Genomic DNA, 20,341 nt, shown 5'->3' with positions numbered 1-20,341 from the left:
ACCTTTCGGGACCGGAGTTTCACCATAAGAAGAATGGCAATAATAACACCTGCCATGGCGTTATTATAGCATTTTCATAGCTAGCTCTAAGGGTGGTCGTGAGGGTCAAAGGGTCCACAGCTGGGACTGAGTAGGCAGACTGGGAAGAAATCAACAGAAGAAATCTTCGCTGGGGTGAAGAGGAAAAAAGTAACTGAAGCAGGCGGACCAAGAGATGAAGAAGAGAGATGGGCTGGCCAGGAGCCAAGCAGAAGGGGGAAGGAAGACAAAGTTAGAGCCTCACTGCGAAGTCAGAGTGAGGACAGAGCACACAAAGATCTGTGACATGTGTGTCCAGCTTATAAATTGCTCAAACTTTGTGCGTCAGACATTACGTATCTGTAAGATGGAAATAATCATGCATTTGACCCTTAAAGGTTGTGTCTGGCTGGTTTGTGCCCTCATGCCACATGCCTCCCCATGGTACGCGTCAGACACACTGTGATCCCAACACAACTGGCACCGCCAGAGCCTTGCCGCTTCCAGGTCTCCCTTTAGGGCAGGGTGTTCTTTATGTCCCTGGCACCGAGTAGGAACTGAGCTAATGTCCCTGGATTATGAGTCCAGTGAATTGTGAAAAGGACTTGGTCCTGTCAAGTCCTTGGGGTATGACGGGAAGATGCCTGTTTAGAACAGGTTAGGAGTAAGTTTTCTTGAGAGTAGGGTTATGACTGTTCTTAGACCTATGATCCCATTTTATAAATTTGAGAAACTACCATTTCAGGGTTAGTTCCCCACAAAATAAGAATTAACCATAAATCATTTTTTAAAGTTTTATTAAATCATTTAGACTTGAAAGAAGTCACAATAGTTAACGCACTTAAGTGCGTTCTATACACCACCAACCCAAATGGATTGAGTTCAGAATTTTTATAAATAAAAAATAAACATATTTACAGTGAAAAATAAAAACATGTTAGCAAGTTAGATGATTAAACTGTTATCTACAATCAGTTTTGGGAAAATACCAACCTACAGTATTATATTTAAGACACTTAAGATTTCGTTAGATTTTAAAAGTCCATAATTGAAGAAGTTAGTTGTAATATATGATTCATTTCTTACTACGGCTTTTTTCCTCCCCAAACCAGAACTTTTGACCAATTTACACAAAAAGCTTCATTTTCCCTTTACTGGAGGTAAAAGTACAAAAAGCTCTTAAACTCCCCCTAGAACCATCTAAGGAATAAAGCTATTTAATGCTACGAATGTCACTAGAAAACTAGCTATGGACATAAACCACTATACAATTTGTGCTATTTTTCTTCCAAAATAACGCAGATTCCTCATTTACCCACCAGGGACAAAAATGGAGTCAGCTTTTTTGGAAATCAGTTTCAAAATCACCACTATATCTCTAGAAAGTGTATTTCTAGAACAGTATGGTTACTACATGTAGGGACTTCTGTTTTTCTGTACTATAAAAATATTTCCATTTTCTAATTCTCTCTATACATTTTAGGGGTTGCTTCCACCTCCTTAGACAAAACGTGAGGGTTAGGATGCTTGGCCGGCCGATTTCAAGAGACCAACGAAGGAAGAGGACCACGTGTGAGTTAGTGACAGCCCTCTCCTTGAGCAGAGCAAAAATCAAGAGGTGGCTCAAAGGTTTGAGCTCCAAAATCCAGTTTAAATTTGATTTAGAAAAAGTAGTCCAAAATGAAATCGAGCAAAGAACGAAATTTTCAAGTTCACGATTTTGGAAAGCAACATTCCTTCGAAGTGGGCTATTCCGTGTCACCTGTTAGGGAGGCGAGCAGAGCTTAAGGCTAATTGCTTGGCAAAGGGCTATGGGAGCTGCTGGAGTGTCTTGACTGCTTTGTTCCTGATGAGCTCATGGAGCGAGACCTCTGTCTGAGAACTGTTTTTCCTGGAAACTCCAAGTCTTCGAATATAGCATTTTCAATAATGTTCGCAGCTTCAGGCCGTTCCGTAGGGGATGGGGAGAGCATGTCTTGCACCATTACATACTGAAAGATAAAAATTGTGTGGTAATAAAAGGGCCACTAACCAGCTGCCTAATTCAGGAGTCAGCCAAATGTCTCTATAACTATATTAAGTTTGCGAGCCAGTTTCTGACACAACTTCTCAACTCTGCTATTGAAATACAAAAGCAGCCCCAGACCATATATAAACAGGTGGGCCTGGCTGTGATCCCATAAAACTTTATTACCAAAATAGGCAGCAGGCTGGATTTGGTCTGTGGGTCATAGTTTGCCCAATCCCTGCTCCAAATACACATGGACCATTTTGGGGTAATTGGTTGTTTTCTAACATACAATAAACTGTCTTCAATCACATCTTTGAAACGCAGGCATACTCTGACTTTTAAAATAAATTCATCTTACAACTGTATATGAATGTACAATTATCTCAAAGGTTTCAATTAAAAAATAACCATGCCAGTGATCAGTACCTAGCCCTTTTTACTGATTTTTTGAACCCCTTTAATGTAACATGGATTCTGATGAGCCCCCCAGGGATTGATTCACCGACTTTGCAAAATACATAACAGAATAGTTTTTGTAAAATATATTTCACTTTAGGTCGGCATATCTCTATATTGCTATAAAGTTCATTTTTAATGCAACCCTTTGTTATACTTATAATATTGAAAGATCAATTAGACTTTTTCCAACTTGATGATTAGCCACACAGTCTAATTTACCTAAACTTAATTTACTAAGAAAATTCAAGATTTATCAACACTTAAATTTTAAAGTGATATGTTTGTGGACATATTATGAAGTAAACAAAAGCTGCAAAAAGAAACTTCAAAAATTCATTACACACAGTTTTCACCATCAAGACCAGCTTAATTTTCCCTTCCCACTCTTCTGAACCATTTACTGTGTCACTCTGAGGGGCATAACTCCAACACACAAAATCAGTGGAAATTAGTGACTTTTTTTTAAAAAGAAGCCAGTTTTTAAGATCTCTCCCAAATTCACTAAGATAAAGAAATTAATGGCATGATCATAATGGCAACTCTACGGCTGTGAGGGTGAGCTAGGAGTTCAGCCTCATCGAAACGCAAGGTTGCTACAATTCCCAGATGGGACGTCATGCAGCTTGGAGCACAGAGCACTGGGCCCAGGACCTGGGACCGAGTCACGGCCTTTGGTTTTAACAAGTTGTGTGTTCTTGGGATCAGGTCCCTTTCCTCTCTAGACCTCAGGCTTCCTCATCTGTAAAACGGGGCAACTCATGAGCTGACTGCTAAGGACGCTTCACGTTCTAAGTAAGATTCTAAAGAAAATAAAAGATGAGAATTAATACCAACCTCACGAGGATATTTCTGAGTAAATAGTGGTGGAAATTTGAGATCTCTTACATCAGTTAAGATCTGAAAAGAAAGAAAAGTGTTACTTATCTTTAAATCTATTTTGATATGTGGATCTATTTAAACATAGAGAGATTTTTTTTAAAATTTATTTATTTTATTTATTTATTTTGGGCTGCGTTGGGTCTTAGGTGTTGCGCGTGGGCTTTCTCTAGTTGCGGCAAGAGGAGCTACTCTTCGTTGCGGTGCACGGGCTTCTCAGTGTGGTGGCTTCTCTTGTTGAGGAGCACGGGCTCTAGGCGCGTGGGCTTCAGTAGTTGTGGCACGCGGGCTCAGTAGTTGTGGCTCACGGGCTCTAGAGCGCAGGCTCAGTAGTTGTGGTGCACGGGCTTAGCTGCTCCGCGGCATGTGGGATCTTCCCGGACCAGGGCTCGAACCCGTGTCCCCTGCACTGGCAGGTGGATTCTTAACCACTGCGCCACCCGGGAAGCCCACATTTGTGTTCTTAAGTGGGTAAGTTTTTCTACTAGTCACTAACCTCTTGTATTTGATATAAAAAGACATAGTCTTTCTTCTTTTTCTTTTTTTTTTTGAGTGAAGAAAACCAAGTCAATTATGCTAAATTCTGAATATAAAACTAAACTAGTTATTTGGGAAATTTCCATACAAACAGGATAACAGGGCCCACCGTGTGTGATTGCTCTGAGACTTAAATGAGGTAATTCAGGCAAACTACTTAGCACAGTGCCTGATATTCCTTTTGTAATGATGACAAAAACCAGTTTTGAGAAATGAAATAAATATGTCTTCATATTTCTTGAGAAATAAGCTGGAGTGTACCTGAACAAAAATATGAACTGGGTTGGCATTTGTCACTTCCCACTAAAGGAAAACAGATGCTTCACTAGAAGAATCTATGCTGCAGGCCCTAGAAGGGAGGGTTTCACCTGCTAATAGGTAGGTCGTACCAAACTAAGTGCAAATAAATGCTTGAGTCTGGACTCATGGAATTAATTTATAATCCCATAACATTCTTAAAGTTTTTATTTTATAACTTAGAATTTAAAAGAGACCCTGGCCATAACTCAATGGGGAAACAGAGAGTCTTTTCAACAAAAAGCATAAGCATAAAAGAATGGTAAGCTGAACTTTAAAATTAAAATCTACTACCCTGTGAAAGACACCATTAAGAAAATGAAATGGCAAGCCACAGACTGGAATAAATTAGTCACAATACATATACTTGGCAAAGGACTTGAAAAGACGGTCAAGGTCATTAGTTATCAGAGAAATGCAAACTTAAACCACAGTATGATTCCATTATACCCCTATCAGAATGTCTAAAAATGTAAAGACTGAAACATAAGTGTTGAGGATGTGGAAGACCTAGATCTCTCCTACACTGCTGGTGAGTATATGAAATGACACTTTCTTATAAAGTTAAACCACTTACCACAGAGCTTATCAATCCTACCTCGTAATTACCAGAGACTAAGGATACATATGTATGTCTACAAAGAGACTTGTTCACAAATGTTCACAGCAACTTTAGTCGTAAATGTTTCTCAACAGGTAACTGGACACATGAACTGTGGTATATATACCATGGAATATTAATAAAAGGGAAGGAACTACTGACTTTATAGTGAGTCAAAGAAGGCAGACACAAAAGAGGATAGACATGCATGATTCAATTTATACGAAACTTTAGAAAAGACAGAAAACAGATCAGCAGTTGCCTGGGGTCCAGGTGGAGCCTGGAAAGACAGGGGACTGACTGGGAAGGAGCAAAAGGCAACTTTCTGGGGTGATACAGATGTTCTATACTTTGAATGTAGTGGTGATTATGTGGATGTATAAATGTGTCAAAACTCATGAAAATGTACAAAGTGGGTATGTTGTATGTATGTAAATTATACCTCATATATGTATGTATGTAAATTAATTTTTAAAATTAATTTTAAAAAAAGATCTTGGTCAAATCATTGAATAGTCTCTTTTACATGTACTAATGGAATTTCAGAGGGGTTCTGGCTAAACATGGCAGATTTTCTACTATATTTCTAGTAAGCATTTTCACTAAAACAACTGCCAAGGAAGGTAAAACGTACTGTAAGTCTATAAGGATGACTGCAATGGAAGAATAGATTACATTTTTGAAAGAGAGAAAGCAGCGGAAGCATAGCAACTTCTTTAGCAGAACAGAGGAAGGTAAACCAGGGTGCCTGTGAGGGATAAGGCCAACAGAGAGGGAACTGATTAGCTGCGCGGAAACCTGCTGGGCATGGGGGTGAGGCTCAAGGATGGCAGCAGGACAGCTGTCGAAAGGTCTGTATACGGACGGAGTGATATATCCCCATATAACACATAAGGTTTGCTCTCTGGAGAAACGGAACCAAGGCATTCCAGACTTAGGGTTGATAGAACGAGGATGAGTCGGGGGTGGGCATGGAACACGGAAGGATGCAGTGAAGATCTGCATGTGAAACAGTAAGAACTCTCCACACCCCATCCCGACGCTTTCTCCGGCAGGAGAATGGGAGCTTCTTCTCTGGAGAAAATGAGGAAAGGCCTATAGATGCTGACATGTGGGAGTTCTGCGCCCCCCACCCTGAAGTAAGAACTGGATCGTAACCCTTACAGTGAGGTCCACTTCTAGTCACCATTTTAGAGCCCTATTCTTCTTCCTTTTTTTTTCCCCTGTTCTTTTTGGCTGTGCTGCGCGGCTTGCAGGAATCTTAGTTCCCCGACCAGGGATCGAACCCGGGACCCGGGAGGGAAAGTGCCAAGTCCTAACCGCTGGACCACCAGGGAAGTCTCCAAGAGCCCTATTCTTAAATATGAATGGACAGCTAAGGATTATCAGCATGAGAAACACACACACACACACAAATCATTAAAAGACTCAGAGATGCTGGCAGGGAGGGAAGGAAGTGTGACTATAAGGGGGTAGCAAGACGGAGTTTTCTGTATTGATGTAACAGTTCTGTATCTAGATTGCAGTGGTGGTTACACAAACCTATACTGAAATAAAATAACATGGAACTATATACATACACTGTACCAATGTCAAGTTTATGTTGTACTGTAATTATGTCAAATGTAACTGTCAGCAGAAAGTGGGTGGAGGGTATCTCTCTGTCTTTGCAATTTCCTGTGGATCTATAATAATTTCAAAATAGAAAGTTTAAAAAAAAAAAACCCAGAGGAAAGAGACAATACAGGGGGATAGAAAACTTAAAATATATACATACACGTAATTGAGATTCTCAGCAACGTGAAGATACTGAGTTCATGTAAACAGAGCGAAATACTATAAAAACGGAACAATCTTGGACAATAAAAATTGGATTGTCAAAATAAAGGACTTAGGAAAGTCAGAATAACAAGTTAAGGAACTCTTGCAAAAAATAGTACAGGGCTTCCTTGGTGGCGCAGTGGTTAAGAATCTGCCTGCCAATGCAGGGGACACGGGTTCAAGCCCTGGTCCGGGAAGATCCCACATGCCATGGAGCAACTAAGCCCGTGCACCACAACTACTGAGCCTGCACTCTAGAGCCCACGAGCCACAACTACTGAGTCCATGTGCCACAACTACTGAAGCCCACGTGCCTAGAGCCTGTGGTCTGCAATAAGAGAAGCCACTGCAATGAGAAGCCCACGCACCACAATGAAGAGTAGCCCCCGCTCGCCGCAACTAGAGAAAAGCGTGCGTGCAGCAACGAAGACCCAACACAGCAAAAAATAAAATAAATAAAATTTTTTAAAAAAAGTACAAAAAGACAAAGATGGAAAATAGGAGGGAAAAAAAATTAGGCATTTTTAGGATTAAGTCAGGAGTTCCAGGAAAAGAAAAAAAAATAGAAAAATTGGAGAATTTATCAAAAATAATATAAGAAATTTACTAGAACTGAAGGTTTCACCTCTTCTAACTGAATCTACCAAGTGCTAAGTACAATGGTGGCAGGAGGAGAAGATCAGTGAAAGGACTAAATTTTGTAACAGCACTGATAAAACTAAAGCCCTAAAGATTCCAGAAACGAAAATGTAACAGGTCCAAGATACCCTATATTAAAAAATCAGGCATCAGAATGGTATCTGCTTTTCAACAGCAGCGCTGGAAGCTGTAAGGAAATGGAGCAATGCTCTCAAGGTTCTGAAGGAAAGTTATTTTCCATCTAGAATTGGAACCTGGCCAATATATCAGTTATGTATGAAAATGGAAAAAAAGGTACATTTTCAGATACCCGAGGACTCTAAAAATTTCTTTCTCATACATTGTTTCTGAGGAATTTACTGCAGAATGTGCTCCAGCAAAATAAGAGAGTAGTGCAAGAAAATAAAACAAAGCAAAACATGGAAGCTAGGAAACAAGGGATCCAAGCCAGGAGAGTAGGGAAGTGCATCCTTGGATGACAGCTTACAGAAGGTCTAGGGGGTAACTGGTCCAGGCTGGAGAACAAAGCTTTGAGAAGAAAGACTCCAGGGGAAAACAAATTAAATCAATCAATCAATCTATCTATCTATCTATCTGGATAAGCTATACTGAAGCACAGAGCAAATACTGTTTGATATGTGACAGACTTTTGCACATCTGTTAAAAATTACAGCAAAGGTTCATAGAAAACTAAAGCAATTGAGAAAAGGAAATTCTGAAAAAAAGGATTGTATCAGAAAGAAAAGAAAGTCAGGGTACATTATTTGGTGTAGCATAGAACAATACTTGCATGGCTTAATTTAACCAAAAAATTTTTACATAACTACATATTTTAGAAAATGTGTTTATTGAAATAAAATTCACCATTTTAACCATTTTAAAGTGTATGATTCTGTGATTTTTATTCTATTCACAATGTTGTACAACCATCACCACTCTCTAATTCTGGAACATTTTCATCACCCAAAGAAAAACCTTGTACTTATTAAGCAATCACTCTCCATCCCCTTCTACCCCCAGCTCCTGGCAACTACTAATCTACCTTGTCTCTATGGATTTGCCTATTCTGGACATTTTGCATAAATGGAATCATACAGTATGTGGTCTTTTATGTCCGCTTCTTTCACTTAGTGTGATGTTTCCAAGGTTCACCTGTGCTGTAGTATGTATCAGTATTTCATTTCTTTTTCATGGCTGAATAATATTTCACTGTATGGGTAAACCACATTTGCTTTGCCATTCATCAGCTGATTGACATTTGGGTTGTTTCTACTTTCTATTATGAAAATGCTACTATGAACATCTGTGTACAAGTTTTTGTGTAGACCTATGTTTTCATTTCTCTTGGGTACATACCTAGGAGTAGAACTGCTGGGTCATATGGTAATTCCATGTTTAACTTTTTGAGGAACTGTCAAACTGTTTTCCACAGTGGCTGCATCATTTTACATTCTTACCAGCAATGCATGAGGGTTCTAATTTCTCCATTTCCTCGCCAACACTTCTTTTCCATTTTTGTTTTGTTTTTATCATAGCTATCCTAGATGTTGTGAAGTGGTATCTCACTGTGATTTTGATTGGCATTTCCCTGATGAATAATGGTGTTGTGCTTATTGGTCATTTGTAATCTTCTGCAGAGAAATGTCTGTTGAAGTCCTTTGCCCATTTTTTTAATGGGGTTGTCTTTTTGTTGTTGAACTGCAATAGTTCTTTATATATTCTGGATACTAGAACCTTATCAGATATATGATTCACAAATATTTTCTGTGGCTTGTATTTTCACTTTCTTTTTTTAAATAAATGTATTTATTTATTTTTGGCTGCGTTGGGTCTTCGTTGCTGAGAGCGGTCTTTCTCTAGTTGTGGCGAGCGGGGGCTACTCTTTGTTCTGGTGTGCGGGCTTCTCATTGCGGTGGCTTCTCTTGTTGTGCAGCACGGGCTCTAGGTGCGCAGGCTTCAGTAGTTGTGGCTCGCAGGCTCTAGAGTGCAGGCTCAGTAGTTGTGGCACATGGGCTTAGTTGCTCCGTGGCATGTGGGATCTTCCCAGACCAGGGCTCGAACCCGTGTCCCCTGCATTGGCAGGCGGATTCTTTTTTTTTTTTTTGGCAGGCGGATTCTTAACCACTGAACCACCAGGGCAGCCCTATTTTCACTTTCTTGATAGTGTCTTTTGATGTCCTTATAACTACACAAATTTTTCTTTAAATATTTTGTTTTTAAAATTTATTTTAATTTATTTATTTTTGGCCACACCGTGAGGCATGTGGGATCTCAGTTCCCTGACCAGGGATCGAAATCGAACCCGTGTCCCCAACAGTGGAAGCGCGGAGTCCTAACCACTGGACCACCAGGGAATTCCCCACAACTACTTAAATTTTGATGCCATATGATTCCTGATCCTTTAACATACGTTGGGCCTGTTTTATTTTCCTTTCTGGAAGCTTTTAGTGCCTTTACCTCTGGTATTCTGAAATTTAGGCACTTTGATTTTTAAATTTTTTTCTTTTTTTCCTATTTACTGTATAGAACACTTGGTAGGTCCTTTTGGTTCTATGTGAGAACTACATCCTGTTCTACCATGGCCAGGAGTCAATAGATAAGGTCTAACACTGATAAATTAAGAAATGGTGATAAGGACATAAACTTTGGAAATACGGACGTAAGTACAGGGACAACAGCTGGAAAAGTGGAGGGTAACCGCTTATGAAGTATGGGGAAGAATGTGACAGAGGTCTACTTTTAAGACTTTCAGTACTGTTTTCCTTAAAGGCCATCATCTTGGTTTATTTTGAGAGGGAAAAAAACCCTAATCATGCTGAGTTTGCCACCTTTTAAGTGTATGAGTGTATGGCCACTTGTCCTCTGGAAAATTCTTCTCTGATCAACCAACACCATCACCGCCACTCCCTTACCCTGTGCTTTGCATTTATTACAAATTTGAGTGCGAGATATCGTTAAGTTATGATGAATTTAAGCAACAACAAGGAACAGACAACTCGACTCAACAATTTTTGAAGACTGAGCTTTCTGTGGAAGCAAATAGTCTACAAATCCTTTCTGCGTCACTCACGTGACCTCTTCTACGTCAACCAGTCTGCTGATATTAGGAGTAAGTTACTCTTCTAAAACTCTTTCTTTTGTGAGTTTAAGAGTATTTTCTTTTTCTACCTTTTTAGAGGGGGGATCACTTACCCTGACCCTCTCCATATGAGTGCCGAATGGGTACAGCAATTCAAACAGAATGAGGCCTAAAGAAAAGATGTCCACTTTATGAGAGTAGTTGTTGCCATGAATCTGAAATCCCAAATAAAGAAGAAATATTAGGAAAACATTCACGGAGATAGTACAACGGATAATACGGCATCAGTGAATCCAGACACTGACTCAGTCTCTTCTTGGCTTAAGTGTATGTAAAAATGTTAGCAAAGAGTTAATCATTTCTCAAGCCTCTTTTCTTCAATTCACCACAGCCAGAGTAATTAAAGTACTCAGCATTACAGAAGGAAGCCCAGGTATAGCTCTGAGATATGCATCAGTAAAATCGGCCCAGCGGAAACCTGGAGCCAGGAGCCAGGAAAAGCTGCTCCCCTACCCCTGGGGTGAAGTTTTTCAAAGCAAGCACTATCTAAAGCAAATCTCTCATTTCTAACCATCTTAGTCCTCACCTATTTTTATGAGAAAATCTTCATTACTCCAAACCACTAATCAACTGTGGTTAGCCCTCATTACGGCACTTAATTATGGACCTCACTGCATTCTCGGTTGTATTTTTCATGTGTGTTATTTCTTATTCTTCACAACTAGATTATAAAGTCCTGGAGGGAAGGGAACTGCTTCTTTTGAATTCTCACCATCCAGCACTGGGCTAAGTACAGAGAAGGCCCTCAATAAATACTTACTTGTTAAAATGAACAAATGAATTACAACCCAACTACTCTATTAAACAAAGCCTCATTCAAATTAAAAGTGACCTCCTGGGGACTCAGAAGAACCCTTTTATTTGGGAAAATGACTCTAGGCACATAACGACATTTGGCAAAGGCCAAGGAAGCCCTCACTTTGGGAATACTCACACCAGCATTTCTTGTTGGGGGATCACAAGGTATTTGTCAACCTCCTCTCTAAACTACACTTGATACCTGTCTCCCTAGTTCCTTCTGAGACCCAGCCTGCCTTTCTGCTTATAGACTATCAGGTGGGAAGTTCCAGTGACTGAATCAGGCTACACCATCTTCCTCCCTTCCCTTAGCTGTTACTGGGGTCTGGGAAGTATTCAAAGAAAATATGTTCAAAACAGAGTTTACAGGGGTACAGTGAAAAGGACACCTCATACACTATCTGGAGAATATTAATTAACACACCTTCAAGAAAGCAACCTGGCAATAAATGTTGACTACCACTTAATGGTTCTATTTAAATTTCATCCACCCCAGGGTAGATGGAAATGCAGACAGAGATTTGTACACAGGGATGGTTATCACAGCGATATTCCTAACAGCAAAATGTCTAAGTCACTAAAACATCCAAAACAAATGTTTCCCTTCTTAAACTCACTTTTAATAGGTAACACATTCACATGATTCAGAAAGAAGTGTAGAGTCAAGCTGCCCTCCTGCCCATCCCTTATCTGCCCAGTCCCCACCAGTCACTTCCCCTCTACCTACCACCCCCAAAACTGTTTCCTGTACATCCTTCCAGAGCTCTTTATATAAACGTAAGCAAATATATAGCTATCTTTCCCTCCTTTACACACTATACACACATTTCTGCCCCTGGCTTTTTCCACTTAAGACATTTCTTTTTTAACTCTTACCTATCTAAAAATGCCTAATTTCTTTTATACGAATAACTTTACGGCCAGAAACATGATTTGTGCGTCACAGCTATTTTTCATCCAAACTGTAAATGTTGATTTACTGTCCTCCAGGGTTGAGTGTTATAGAAAACAAGCTCTTTAAGCTGTAACGTGCTTTTTTTTCCTACCTAAATACTTACACTATTTTTCCCTTACCTTGAAATTCAAGATGTCTAAGTATAGGGTTCTATTAAAAAATTTCTTTAATTAAATAAAAAAATAAAATTTACACATAAAAAAGAAAACACTTGAATAATGCAAACAACTCAAGAAGTCTAAAAGGATACTGTACAACAGTAAAATAAAGGCCAGTTCCTATGACTGGACTCTGATATAACCTTCCAAAGATAAACTAATCCATCAGTTCTCAAAGTGTGGTCTATGGATCCCAGGGGACCCCAACACCCTTTCAGGAGGTCTACAAAGTCAAGACTGTTTTCATAATAATTCTAAGACATGATTTGTCTTTTCACTGTGCTGACATTTGCGCTGCTGAACCTTAGCGTGAACCAAGGCAGCAGCACCGAACAATACTAGTAGTAATTATGTTCTTCAATGAAAGGAAGGAAGAAAGGGAGGGAGGGAGGCAGGAAGGAAGGGGAAAAGGAAGGGAGGAAGGAAGACGGTTTCACTTAAAATGTCCTCGCTGAAGCAGTAAAAATTATTAATTTTATTATATCTTCCCCCTTAGGTACGCATTTTTTTAATATTCTGTGTGACAAAATGGGCAGTATCCATAAAGCATTTCTGCTCCACACCAAAGTATAATGGTTGTCTCAAGAGAAAGCATTTGTGCAATTGTTTGAGTTACTATATGAACCAGATGCTCTCTTTTCATAGAGCACCATTTTGACTTGAAAGAACAACTGGTAGATAAACTGTGGTCATTCATACTTGGATACTTGACAGATATTTTCTTAAAGATGAACAAAGTGAGAATGGAACTTCAAGGAAGACTGACAGTATTTGTCGCCAAAAATAAAAGTTGAGCTTTGAAGTGAATGTCAGAATTTTGGAAAATTTGTGTCCATCACTGGGAACCTGACAGCTTCCTAATACTTAAAGCCTTTTCTGGTGAGATTGGCGGTGATATTAACCAGAGTGATTTTTTTAATACTGTAGAGTGAATTGTGACAACTTTTGGAAAAGATGCATAACTTAGGGAACCAATAGTTTCCAAATGACCAATGCATAATTTTATAAAATCATGCGTGGGTCAAAGGTCCATTCAATGTGCAAAATGGACCAAGGGATGTTAAAGTAACAGAATACAAAATGTTCACTGCTATGGTTTTAGATTCAGGGCAAATGACTCTTCAGAAACTTTTGCTTATTGTATTTTGATGTGCTGTCAAAGAAGAATATGCCCACAACTACCTGAAAATGGTATTAAAATATTCCTCCTTTTCCAACTGCCTATCTATGTGAAGTCAGATTTTCTTCATATACTTCAACCAAAATAACATAGTGCCAGGGATTAAATGCAAAAGCAGATATGAAATATCTTTTAAGTCAGACAGTAAAGAGCTTTACAAAAATGTACGTAAATGAAAAAAAAAAAAAATGTACGTAAATGCCACGCTCCTCACTAGTTTTCTTTCGGAAAATATTTATTTTTTTCAGAAAATATCTTGAAGATGTGATAGATTTAATACTGTCATTTTTAACTGAATTTAAAAATTTTACAAATTTCTGTTTCCATCTCTAATACGGCAAATACTGACGGATAAAATTCCTTAAGAAAAATTCTTGAGCTCTCGATCATGTTTACAAGTATAAACAGGCATTGATCAGGAAGTCTGAGGACCGCCGATCTAAGCATATGTAAGCTTGTGGACACCATCAGCGCAGTGCTGGCCACGGGTGCTGTGCTGGTTCTCCCAGCGTGCCCTGTGTCCCCCCACTCTTCCAGTCTCTGTTCAGTTTATGGAGCTTTTCCTTGGAAGACTAAGCGTCCCACAAGGCAACACAGCGCAGCCTGTCCACCTTTATTTCCTGCCACGGTACGTTCTGGAAGCTGCCTGTGGATTACTGTAGAGAACAGCTTAGAACACTACCTCCAGCTGGCTCTGAAAACAGTTCCTGCATAGTTCACACAGGGTGAATGGCAATTAAGTTTGGGAGGAGGACATTCAAAATCTCATTCTAAGTTTCTGGTTGCTGTCAGGTTCTCGTTCAGAGGGTGAGCACATTTCATGCGTTTTTAGTATTTTTCTTCCTCCACACCCCAATCCAGGTTGCGGAATTGTACCCTAGCTGTGTTGCCTGTGGAACACTTCTGCCAGTTTTCATCATTTTCAGCTTTTATTTTATTGGGTATTTTAAACACGGCACGGATGGAGATTCATGGCGCACATCTAGCTTGCTGCCATCCTAATTAAAAATCTATTTATTCCTCAGAAGGAAAACGAAAGGCTCACCTGTTCTGGGCTCATATACAGCTTGGTCCCCACTTGTCCTGTGTGTCTGGCATACCCTGGCATTGGGGTCAGAACCAGCTGGTCTTCTTCATCCTGGTCCATTGCAGTCACCAATCCAAAGTCTCCAACCTTGACCACATCATCCATTGTAAAGAATATGTTGGAAGGCTGGAAAAAAATGAAACAGACAAAAGCATGGTGGGTGTGTATGGAGAAAGAGAGAAAGTGAAGAGAATTATTTAAATGACTACAGAAAATAAATACAAGACACTAGATATTCTCAAGCATATTTCTCTTTACAATGGGCTAATATGAAAATAAAAACTATCCTTCGATGCTAGACAAGTACTGTGAGTAAAGAAGAGGCAAGGGTAGCAAAGGGAGTGAGTATTTATTGAACATCTATCTATTTATTTAAATTTTATTTATTAATTTTTTGGCTGCGTTGGGTCTTCGTTGCTGTGCACGAGCTTTCTCTAGTCGCGGCGAGCGGGGGCTACTCTTTGTTGTGGTGCCGGGCTTCTCATTGCGGTGGATTCTCTTGTTGCGGCTCTAGGCTCTAGGCTCTAGGCACAAGGGCTTCAGTAGCTGTGGCTCGCAGGATCTAGAGCGCAGGCTCAGCAGTTGTGGCGCACGGGCTTAGCTGCTCCGCGGCATGTGGGCTCTTCCCGGACCAGGGCTCGAACCCGTGTCCCCTGCATTGGCAGGTGAATTCTTAACCACTGTGCCACCAGGGAAGTCCCTGAACATCTATTTAAATAAATCCTTAGAGATTCACATTCCCTAGGGTCTACGGTACTTAAACCTCAATCTCATTATTCTATATACTCTCCCTTGGCAAGCTCCTCTGCATTTATGACCTAAGCCATGATAATAATAATAATAATAATAATAATAATAATAGCAAATGCATATATAGCACTTGCAATGAGCCAGAAGCTGATCTAAGTAGTTCATTACTATTAACTCATGTAATACAATGCTTTTAGTCCTATTGGTCTCTCATGAAATGGTCCCCCATTTCACAGATGTGAAAACTGAGGCCCAGAGAAGTTAAGTAAGTTGCCCAAGGTTACCCTGCTAGTAAGGGGTGGAGCAGGGATTCAAACCCAGGCAGTCTGGCTCCATGAGAAAAGGACTTCTGCTCCACTGCCACGTGTCCAATTCTTGCCCTACGGTAGCTAATCACTACTATTTGGTGAATGAACGAAACAGACTGATCTTCGGGCTTGTGTCTGAGAGAGGAATGTAGGCTGTCAAGGAGAATAAGAGCTCTTAACTACAATCTTGTGTTGCCTCTTCTAATACTCACAGGCTCCCATATACCCCACAACCCCCATCCCGAGTTCTAAACTCTCATATGCAACTGTTCATAAGATACATCTAACCACGGGCTCCTCAAACTCAAAATCCCCTACGTGAAATATATTGTCTTTCCCTAGAGCCTACTCTCAGCTCACATGACCACCATTCATAGCCCTTGAAATAAGGGAAAAGGAAGCCATTTAGCTCACAAAATTGACTTTCACTGGGCTTCAAATACTGCCAGACAAAAAACATTTTATTTCAAAACTCCAAAGTGCCATCATACAGTTTGGACTTTGAATCAATGAAGTTATTGCATATAACCAACATCTATAGTGATACCCTCCTACTCTCCCTCAAATAACCTTGTAAGAGAGACAGGATTAGACTGCCTTAAATTTCATCTTTCCTCCCCTCTCCGTGCTCTGCTGTCAGCTGTTATTTACCCAACACTAACAGACTTTATTTTTTTTTTTTTTGGGTTCTCCAGCATCTTTCCATACCCCTACGCTTCTACCAGAAGTAGCCTGATGTGACTTTGGGAACTCTCTTCTTCTGGGCACCAAGTCCGTGGTTCATACAGGATGTTATCTGGAGGTTGCATCCAGAACTTGCATCCACCAATCAGCATAATCCCAGCCTCTGGCCAGGTGACTGGTTTAGGGACGCATATGTGTTCCTGGCTTATCGATTAGAAGAAAACCAGGTAAATCAACTATACTCCAATAAAAATTAATTTTAAAAAAAAGCTCATTTAAATGAAAAAAAAAAAAGAAAACCCAGGACTTCTGATCAATAGCGGGGGAAAGTGATACTTTTCTCCCCAACACCTCCAAAAGACTTAAAACATGGAGCCCTGAGAACTTCTGGCAGCTATGTTGAGACTGATACATGACAAACACGTGACCAAAATACAAAAGGGTTAGAGGGCCTAGAAGGTTTAACATTAGGCTCAATGATAGGTCAGAATGAACAGAATACACAGCTTTTCAACTGGGAATATGTATATATATAAAAAACTGAATCACTTTGCTGTTCACCTGAAACTAACACAACACTGTAAATCAACTGTACTTCAATAAAAATAATAAGTAAGTAAATAAATAAATGACTTTAATAGAAAAAAAACCCCCATTGAAACCCTTGGGTGATGTTCCACAAAAACAGACCTTGAGGTCCCTGTGCATGAGCCCTTTGCCATGCAGAAACTCCACCGCCTCCGCGATCTGCAGGAAGATGTGCAGACACACGTTCCTCTCTCTTTCCTCAATGGTGCAGCGGCTGTTCAGCCAGTCCTTGAGGTTTTCCTTTCGGCACAGCTGCATCTGGATGTAAAGATACACCTTCGGTGAACTGGGTTGGAGTTTTTCCACAGAGTTTTTAGCGAGAGCTAAACTTAAAGTGGTTGGTCTTGAAGGAGAAATAGACAAAGTAGGTTCCGAGGAAGACTTGCTACTGGAATGCTGGACTGCGGTTAGTTTATCAGCACAATGGTTGCCAATAGGCGGTCGGTTCGTTTTGGGCTCTTCTTTGCTGGATGCGTTATCACAGCCGGAATCTTCAAATACTATAGAAGAGGAGGTTCGCTCCCTTGACCTTACATAAGGGGAAGCTTCAGAAGGACAAAGTTCAAAGGAGTGTCCCTCGTCATTGCCATCCCTAGTACCGTCTTCCCCCTCGCAGTCTGTAAGGCAGCTGTCCTGGAGGTTGCACACCGCGTCCACCGACTCACTCGTGTCTCTGTGGTCCATCCCGGAAAATTCCAGCGGAGAGAACTGGCTCTTGGGTGAACCTGTCTGGCCACAGGAAATCCCGACCGAAAAAGACCTACTGCTTCGTGGAGAAGGGGCTATGATTTCAATGCGTTCCTTTGTAGAGAAAGGATCCATTCTGCATATTTTAACGGATGGCGCATCCACGGGACTAGGAGAGCTGAGCGGCCAGTCTGTGCTAAGAGTGGGAGAAGTACAAAGGGATGAGAGTGAATATGTGTTGATTAAGTTACGTGAACTACATCCTTTGTTTGCTTGTTGATTGATTGATTGATTTTTATTGAAGTATAGTTGACTTACAGTGTTGTCACTACATGCTCTCTCTCCAAAGCTTCAACTATAATAAAGCCAGTTACCAAATGACAACATGGAAAGTCAATGAAAAACATGCCACAGGAGACAAAGAACAGCACCGTCCATCCATTCCTTAACTGGAAATCTTGGTTTTAAACTGGAAACGGTTATCTGGGACTGTCATGCCCAGAACAGCTGAGGCCTATGTGCAAAACACAAAGCACAAAGGAAGACCAAGGCCAGAACCCCTTGGTGGCGGTGATTTGGAAGCCCCCATCCAAATTAGGGCTTGAGACACAGGGTCACTTCACCTGGTCCTTCTGTGGTTTGGCTACTGGCTGTGTATATAACCGTCACTGTAACTAGGTACCTCACGTGGATCTAGGGCTGTGTTTGGTACTTTCCGGCAGGAATTTTACCCCAGCTCTTTACTAAATAGTCTATTTGTAGCCTGCTTCCTTTATGTTCTCATTTAGTAGTTTTTAAAAGGGCCTTCCTTCCTACAGAATAGCATATTTAACATAGGAATTATCTTCAGGTTGCCTAAGGTCATGGTTTGTTTTTTTCTTTTTGGTTTTTGGCCTCGCCGTGCGGCTTGCGAGACCTTAGTTTCCCGACCAGGGGTCGAACCTGCGCCCTTGGCAGTGAAAGCGAGGAGTCCTAACCACTGGACCACCAGGGAATTCCCATAAGTTCATGTATTTTTCTTTTTTTTTTTTGATGTGGACCATTTTTTTAAAGTCTTTATTGAATTTGTTACAATATTGCTTCTGTTTTATGTTTTTTTGGGTTTTTTTTTTTTTTTTTTTTTTGACTGCAAGGCATGTGGAATCTTAGCTCCCGGACCAGGGATTGAACTCACACCTCTTGCATTGGAAGGCAAAGTCTTAACCACTGGACCACCAGGGAAGTCCCAAGTTCTTGTAGTTTTAACTGCAAATAGTTTAAAACTACTTTAGAAAGGAGTTGTAAATTGCCAACTACTAAGAAACTGAATGAAAATTTAAAATAAAAAATGGAGACAAAAGCAGACAATATCTCTTATTGAGAAAGGCTACTGTAAATCCTTCAGTGAATTATAAGTCATAGAGCTCTATCTACCAATGATTTTAGAAATTCATGTTCTGGACAAAAAAGAAAAAAAAGTTCATGTTCTAAAAACTAAATCAACTTTTCACTTAACAAGTGACTAGAGAACGTTCCAAAACATGATGACAGAAACAGTAATCTGCTGTTATTTTTCTTTTAAAAAAATCATCTCTAAAGTTATAGAAAGGATATTTTGTTCATGTAAGCCAAAAACTAGCCTGAAATAAATACTAGTTTTTAAGTCTATGTCTAACCAAGTTACCTTTCATCTTTCAGCCAAATTTCATCCATTTTTTCTTGCCACTTCTCTGGTGGTGCTTCCAACCAAGCATTGAAATATCTAACAATTCCTGGGTGTTCAAGCTTGGCTAAGGCTTTAACTTCTCGCATTACCTTTTCCCGAGCCAATTCCCTGAAACAGAGAAACAATGAAGACACTGAAGGCTGCTCTGATCTGAAGAAGCAATCATATCCAAAGACAGTACAAAACAATAAAATAAAACTCTCCCTTGTTCTAAAATTGGAAACAGACGAGTCAACCTAGTGGCATAATTCTAATAAGCCAAAGAGTAAATAAGTCTTGTATTAGAAAAAAATATGTATTTATAGTATTTCTTTTTTCTTCTAGAAATAAATGCTTACAAGTACATCTATCCATTCAAATAAAGAGTTCTTAGCTGACTAAAAATGAATGACTACAGACCCTTGAAGATAATTGCTTAATGCTTGTTAATTAATAGGGGGATGAAGAGGTAGAAGTGAAGTATTCAGAAAAGAGAGCTCAGCCTGGCAGCTCAGGAGGATGGAGAAGGACCAGCCCGACAAGGCACATACAACAATCCAAAAGGCTTGTACGAGCACCTTTGTCTGTTTAAAGCCTCAACTACTAAATATCATAGGCAATGATGTTTAACCAGAAAAGCATCTGGATTTGATCTTCTGCTTTGACAGCTTTTCTGATGGATCTAAGCTCACATTCTAGGGATCCCACCATCACCTGAAACAACATAATAAATATAAGTTATATCCTCTTCCATCCCCAAGAGACAGTCAGCTACTCCCACTTTTCTCTCTGTGTTTCATTACTGTTAATGGTCCCACCCTGAGAATCCTGGTAGGTTTCTGAATGTTCCATATTCAGTGACCAAATCCTATCAGCTCCTCCTTTTTAATTCCTGATACTCATTCCTTCCTCATCTGTCTCCACTTCTGCTGCACTAATGCTCTGTATCTTAGGACTGAACTTTTGCAAAAAAAAAAAAAAAAAAAATCTCCTAATGAACACGCTTGTCTCTTACTACGTACCACCTCCACTTTGATCACGTCATTCTTCTGCTTAAAGGCACA

General features: G+C 40.0%; 1 protein-coding gene across 2 annotated transcripts in view; it reads right to left on the bottom strand.

Annotated features, from left to right (window-relative positions):
* Window positions 1-798: 798 nt before the first annotated feature.
* Window positions 799-20,341, bottom strand: part of EIF2AK3 (eukaryotic translation initiation factor 2 alpha kinase 3) — a 70,203-nt gene continuing 50,660 nt past the window's right edge. For both annotated transcript variants that reach the window (XM_059942842.1, XM_059942844.1), the window contains 6 exons: window positions 19,257-19,406; window positions 17,009-17,789; window positions 14,535-14,702; window positions 10,452-10,553; window positions 3,323-3,385; window positions 799-2,009 (listed from right to left, as the gene is read on the bottom strand). In XM_059942842.1, coding sequence (XP_059798825.1) covers window positions 1,809-2,009; window positions 3,323-3,385; window positions 10,452-10,553; window positions 14,535-14,702; window positions 17,009-17,789; window positions 19,257-19,406 — 1,465 coding nt within the window. In that variant the 3' untranslated portion in view covers window positions 799-1,808. The remainder of the gene's footprint in view (window positions 2,010-3,322; window positions 3,386-10,451; window positions 10,554-14,534; window positions 14,703-17,008; window positions 17,790-19,256; window positions 19,407-20,341) is intronic.

Source organism: Balaenoptera ricei, chromosome 13, assembly GCF_028023285.1.
Source record: "Balaenoptera ricei isolate mBalRic1 chromosome 13, mBalRic1.hap2, whole genome shotgun sequence".
Taxonomy (NCBI): Eukaryota; Metazoa; Chordata; class Mammalia; order Artiodactyla; family Balaenopteridae; genus Balaenoptera; species Balaenoptera ricei.
This window is presented reverse-complemented; position numbering and strand designations above follow the sequence as displayed.